The 7,030-nt window shown below is 40.5% G+C and overlaps 1 protein-coding gene across 1 annotated transcript; it reads right to left on the bottom strand.

The window, feature by feature from the left end:
- Window positions 1-4,478: 4,478 nt before the first annotated feature.
- On the bottom strand, window positions 4,479-6,262 carry LOC138242804 (zinc finger protein 180-like). Its single transcript, XM_069198358.1, has one exon. The coding sequence runs from the start codon at window positions 6,157-6,159 to the stop codon at window positions 4,771-4,773; it is 1,389 nt and encodes a 462-aa protein (XP_069054459.1). The 5' UTR covers window positions 6,160-6,262; the 3' UTR covers window positions 4,479-4,770.
- Between the last annotated feature and the right edge of the window lie 768 nt (window positions 6,263-7,030).

Raw genomic sequence — 7,030 nt, 5'->3', positions numbered from 1 at the left:
GACAACTACCTCAGAGATTGTAAGCTGGGTAGTTTCAGATCACTTTTTTATTAGAAGTTCAAGCAAACCTGAATAACTTTGCAAGAGACATTTCAGAATCCTAGTCAAATCCAGTATGATTGCTGTATTGATTGTACTGATTGCGGATGCTGTAAAAATAAAATGACATCAAGGGTGCTGTACGCAGAGGTCTAAAGCCTGCTCCACAGAAGAACCTTATCCAGAGGTGTTAAAGAAGTCGAGATCTCGCCATGAGAGGGGAAGTGTTGCGCCCCTGAAGAGGGAAATGATTAAATAATCAGTCACTCAACTTGTTTCCTCATCAGTGGCTTTTAGTGTGATTCTATATAGGATAAACAATTTACAGTAATACAATATAACAAAGAATATAAGCTGAAAGTTACAAAAATGGTTCTTAATATTTTTCTAACTATACATTAAGAAAATATTCTGCATTATGTCTTATTCAGTCTTCTCCTTAGTATATTCTACATTTCAGTAAAACACAATCTAAATCGACGATATCACGAGACCACATTAGTATTTCTTTAAAAACATAATGTTCACTAGCAATATAAAAATGTGGAGCACTTTGGTTATTATAAACACCAATAAATATAGAAAACCAGGAACAGTTTCTGTTCCTAAGGCTAAATAATCTAAGGCTATTACCGAACATGAACTAAATTGCTAATTTCAAATTTCATTTCATTTAACATTCAAATTTAATTTAATTTAAAATTAAATTCAAATTTCATTTAACATACCAAATACATGGCCTTTATGCTAACTATGAGGATTGGCGCTACCAACTTTGTTCTAATAACTCGATATAATTTAACAAATACACTCAAATCTGAACAGAAAATACTTTTGACATAATAACAAATCATTGACAACTTTTCTCCAAATCACAATCGTGTTTTATACACTTTTTACCTGAAGAGGGAAATGAGTTATAGTTACTCAACTCTTTCTTTCCTCATCAGTAGCTTTGATTAGTTTGAATGAGGAATGGGAGCTCCCTCTCACTGTTTCACAGACATAAGTAGTAAATTATCGATTAAAACTGTAGACTCTACGGGTAGATAACAGATAAAAAGACTGAACAAAATAACATCCCAGTGAAAACTATACGAAATGACAGCGTCCATTTTACTTTTACATGTATCTATTTTAACGGCTGTGTAACTTTTAATAAACACAGTATCACGTATTCCATTCAGTTTTTTTCAACAAGCAATGTTTGTTACTTCCAATCAGATTGCAATCCAATTTTTTTTTTGCTTATCGTACTTTTGAGCACACGTTCTGTGCTATTGTGTGCTGTATTATTCTTTCTTGCCTCACCAGGGTTATGAGGTGGAAGGCAGAAGGTTATTCTTTACATTTATACTCCAGTTCTTTCTTCTATCACCCATCCAGGCTTATACTTCTGTCCTCTCCACACCTCACATTCTTCTCCGTCATCGCCACCTCTCGCAGCCCATCACTACCTGTTTTTTTACCCTTTTTGCTTGTCGCACAACCCTTCTTTTAACTTTTTTTAAAAGTTGTTTGTCTTCTTTTCTTGACTTAGCATTGCTAATATTAATTCCCTCCCCATATTCTCATAACTTAACAACAATACTATCGCCATTCATTTAGCAGCAGCTGCAACTCACAACTGGCAACCCACTGAAGCTCAGCAGGTGTGAGCCTGGTCAGTACCTGGATGGGAGACCTCCTGGGAAGGTTGCTGCTGGATGAGGTGTTAGTGGGGCCTGCAGGGGGTGCTCACCCTGTGGTCCATGTGGGTCCTAGTGCCCCATTATAGTGACGGGGACACTACACTTTAAACAGGCGCCGTCCTTCAGATGAGATGTAAAACCGAGGTCCCGAATCTCTGTGGTCATTAAAAATCCCAGGGTGTTTCTTGAAAAAGAGTAGGGGTGTAACCCTGGTGTCCTGGCCAAATTTCCCATTAGCCCTTACTAATCATGGCCTCCTAATAATCCCCATCTCTGCACTGGCTTCATTACTCTGCTCTCCTCCCCACTGAGAGCTGATGTGTGGTGAGCGTTCTGGCGCACTATGGCTGCTGTTGCATCATCCAGGTGGGGCTGCACATTGGTGGCAGTGGAGGGGAGTCCTCATTACCTGTAAAGCGCTTTGAGTGGAGTGTCCAGAAAAGCACTATAAAAGTGTAAGCAATTATTATTATTATGTTTTATTTCAATCTTAATACATAACTTTTGTTTCCATGTTCCCTTTACCTTTAGCCCTTATAATACTCCTCCTTAAGTGGTCTAGAACTGACCCTGTTTTATCTGGACTAGATACCATCTTCAGATCTATCAGTGCTGCCAGCGGAGCTGCCATCACACTTACAAGTACCCTTGAGGTCAGTGAATATGAGTCTGGTGTTAGCATACAGGGCCAACTCCTCGCTTAACACTCAGCTCAGCAGTCACTGGTGATTAAACTGCTAGCACAACTGGTCTATACTCATATTATTAATAATATTATTAACCTTAGCTTCCTTAGCAGGACACAGTCTTGTGTGGATTCAGTTTTATTGAGCTCAATAAGTCCGACAACGCGCGCTGGGTCTGCCCCACAGAACAGACAAACTGCAAGGGTTTCCCAGCTCTTATATATACAGTCAGAAGAAAGTTTGTTTCACAATCTGAGTGCTTGTCCTGTTCTTTGATATATAACTACTTCTTGTCCTACTCTGTCTTGCTCTAGGTTCTGCCCTTTGATATGCAGCAGACATTGGTCTGGTTTGTCCTGTCTGTGGGTGTTGTTCCTGTCTGTTATTATGTAACGTTAAGTCACTGGGGCTGCTAAAGCAAATCAGCTTTATGGCATCTTAGTTTAACTTTTGTTTGAGGCTAAATTAACAGACCCCATCAACACCTTTCACAATGTGCTTAAGTTGAAAGGGTCAGTAACTTGAAATTCCTTGGCGTCCATATCACCGAGAACCTCACATGGTCTCTCAACACCACCTGTCTGATCAAGAAAGCGCAACAGCGCCTGTACTTCCTAAGACGGTTGAAGAAAGCTAAGATATCTCCCCAGATCCTCACTAACTTTTACAGATGCACTACAGAAAGCACACTGACAGGCTGCATCACAGTGTGGTATGGCAACTGCAGTGCTTCTGACTGCAAACCCCTACAGCGGGTGGTGAAAACTGCCCAGTCTATCACTGGGGTTGCCCTCCCATCTATACAGGACATTAATGACAGACTGTGCTTGAGGAAAGCTCTAAGCATCATCAAAGACCTGACACACCCCAGCTACAGACTTTATGATCTGCTACCATCTGGAAAACGGTACCGGAGCATTCGGGCCTGGACTACCAGACTCAGAGACAGTTCTTACCCCTGCATTATCAAACTATTAAACTCCCAGCTTCTCTCACTCTCACCTCACCTCTCACCTATGATCTGAAACTCACAGCACCTTCTTTCTTTCTTACCAAAAACCCAAACACACATTGAAAATCTACCTCTACCATACATGTCAATGTATGGTAGAGGTAGATCCCCATAATTTCATTCCCTTTATTTCATTCTGTTTATGCATGTTTTTGCACATAACCTGTTATCTTTTTGCTGTTTTGAACATTGCCTGTTGTTGATGGTTTTATTGACAGTCAGTGATATTTATTGTGCAATTTTTCAAGCAATTGAACACCAGTGAATTTGAAATGAACACAGGTGTACCTTGTTAATGTATTAAGTGTGATCTCTCAAGATAATTGACCCAAATTAGGTTGTTAAAACAAAGGGAGTGAATACTTATCAATTAAGTAATTTTCCATTCTAATTACTTAACATTACAGATAATTGCTTCTACAGGAGTGGAAAAAATCCCATTCAAATATGATTTAATTTGACTTTGCAACACAGCAGAATGAAAAATAAACAATGGGATGTGAATATTTTCTGAAGGCACTGTATATATTGCTTGTCCTGTCTTGTTTAAAAAAAATAGCTGCAGTGAAAAAAAACATTAAAATATAGAATTATTACTAATGGTGCCAAAATAGATTTTCTTATTATAAGAGATTCATACAATATCTTATTCTTTATTTTTTACCCTTTATTGCATAAATATTTCTTGTATTTGATATATATATCCTCCCTGGGGATAAATACACTTTAGATTGTGCAACACAGACTTTGAGCTCTTTCTGTAGAATTTAATCAGATGTGTGACTTTTTTTTTCCTTAAGAGTGACAGTTAAGGATCTTAATCTGTTTTACACACATTCTTTGCTTAACATGGTAAGTTAAAAGCTGTTAAACAATAACAAGCCTATCCAATGAGACAGTCTTAATTGTAAATTAAACATGACTATAATTAACATTCCAAGGGTATAAGGAATTCAATTCAATTTAGAAATTAATTCAATGTAGACCTAATTCATTTTAAAATTGAATTAAACTAAAAACATTTTACTATACACAAATTAACTCTGTGACAAGAGCTATTTCTATTTTAGTCAACTGTAAATAAGAGTATAGTCAAAATTTAATGGACCAGACGAACTCAAAAGTGGGTGACTATGACTAATAGATATTTTGGGAACAAGTAAAGGTTTGCTGAAAAGAGAAGAAAATAAATGTTTCGACAGTGGAGCCTTTTTCGGATGTCACATGCTGATGCATCTACCTACTTGCACTAAAAGACATTTTAGTTGACTTGACTGGTGACTGACCTGGTGACTAGATTGGTGTTTTTAAGTCACCTGACTGGAAAAAAACTCTTCCCACACTAACTGCAGCTGAATGATCTCTCTCCTGTGTGAATACGCTGGTGGGTTATTAAGACATCTGACCGACTAAAACTCTTCCCACACTGACTGCAGCTGAACGGTCTCTCTCCTGTATGAATGCGCTGGTGGGTTTTTAAGACATCTGACCGACTAAAACTCTTCCCACACTGACTGCAGCTGAACGGTCTCTCTCCTGTATGAATGCGCTGGTGGGTTTTTAAGTCACCTGACCGACTAAAACTCTTCCCACACTGTCTGCAGCTGAATGGTCTCTCTCCTGTGTGAATGCGCTGGTGGCTTGTTAAGTCGCCTGACTGACTAAAACTCTTCCCACACTGACTGCAGCTGAACGGTCTCTCCCCTGTGTGAATGCGCTGGTGTGATTGTAAGTGGTTTCTTTTACTAAAACTCTTCCCACACTGACTGCAGCTGAACGGCCTCTCTCCTGTGTGAATGCGCTGGTGGGTTATTAAGGTACTTGACCGAATAAAACTCTTCCCACACTGACTGCATCTGAATGGTCTCTCTCCTGTGTGAATGCGCTGGTGCGTTTTTAAGTCATCTGACCGACTAAAACTCTTCCCACACTGACTGCAGCTGAACGGCCTCTCTCCTGTGTGAATGCGCTTGTGGGTTTTTAAGTCACCTGACCGACTAAAACTCTTCCCACACTGACTGCAGCTGAAAGGCCTCTCTCCTGTGTGAATGCGCTGGTGGGTTATTAAGTTACTTGATTGTCTAAAACTCTTCCCACACTGACTGCAGCTGAATGGTCTCTCTCCTGTGTGAAGGTGCCGGTAGGGTTTTGAAATGCTAGACTGACAGAAACGCTCCTCCTCCCTGTGCCATAATAGCAGTTTGTCCACTCCATCGGAGCAAGGCCTTGAGTGATTCTTCCTCATCCTCTGATCATGCTGGGGTCTCTTATTCTGAAAATGCTCCATGGAATGGTCTTGCACTGTGTGATGAAAGTGAGATTTGTTTTCTTCATTATGTCCCTCAGTGTTCTGCTCAGCAGTGTGAATCATCTGGGGCTCCTTCTCCAGCTCTCTGAGACTAAAACCGCCCAGTTCATTCAGTTGTTCCTCTCTTTGCCCAAGAACAGACACACTCTCCAGTTCATTAAAACTTTCAACAATTTTCTCAGTAACCAGATTATTAAACCTGTGTGTAAAGTCATCAGATGCTAAGGGATTGCATGATTGTTTGAGACTGTGCAATGACAGTCTCTCCACTTGAACAGAACAAGGCCTAATTATCAAGCCCTGTAGGAGCTGCTGTTGCTCCTCCCTGTACTGACTCTCCTCTCTGTGCTGTATCTCAACAATGTTTTCTTCACTAGGTACATCAGTCTGCTGCTCTGCACAGTCAATCAACTGGGGCTCCATGTCCTGCTCTGTAAGATTAAAGACATCCAGTTCTTCACTGTGCTCTTGTACAGAGACACAGCCCAGTTCATTACAACCTTGTGTAATATTGTTCGAGTCCAGATTATTCATCTTCTTTGTAAAATCATCACATACTAAGGGCCCAGGTGTCTCACTCTCAGACTCCATCTTCATGATGGGCACAGAGTCCAGAACCTCAACAATCTGTCTGCTCTCTGTGTGCTGCTCACTGAGAGTCTTTTTCCCTTCTGGAGCAGTGAGCTCTGTCTCCTGCATCAGACTGGAGCCCCACTCCTCCTCACTGTGCTTCTGTTCAAGAGGAGCCCTTTCCCCAGCCTCAGAGAGAGCACTGGCCTCTGAACCTGTAAACAGAACAAGACAAAATCTTTATAATAATAATAAAAAACTTTATTTTATATAGCACCTTTAAAGGTGGCTTCTCAAAGCATTTTACAGAATGCCAACAACAAAAAATACACAAAATAAGCATGATGAGAACACACAGTTAGAGGAGACAGTAGATGGTGGTACTAAATACAGTAGGAGCAGAGGGGTAAAGAATAGTTCAATGAAGGGTCTTCTAAAGAAGAAGGTTTTGAGTCTGGATTTGAAGGAGTTTAGAGAAGGTGACTCTCTGATATCCTTGGGGAGAGAGTTCCAGAGCTTTGGGGCATAATAGGAGAAGGCCATCTCACCCATTGATTGTAGACGGACTTGGGGACAGATAGGAGAACACAATTAGAAGAGCGAAGGTTGTGAGGTGGGGAGTAGGATGATAACCCAGACAGGTACTGAGGTACCAAGCCATGGAGAGGCTTATAGGTGAGCAGGAGGATTGTTAAGTTGACATGCAACTTGACAGGAAGCCAGT

Source organism: Lepisosteus oculatus, chromosome 14, assembly GCF_040954835.1.
Source record: "Lepisosteus oculatus isolate fLepOcu1 chromosome 14, fLepOcu1.hap2, whole genome shotgun sequence".
Taxonomy (NCBI): Eukaryota; Metazoa; Chordata; class Actinopteri; order Semionotiformes; family Lepisosteidae; genus Lepisosteus; species Lepisosteus oculatus.
Note: the sequence above shows the minus strand (reverse complement) of the source record. Positions and strands in the feature narration are given on the sequence as shown.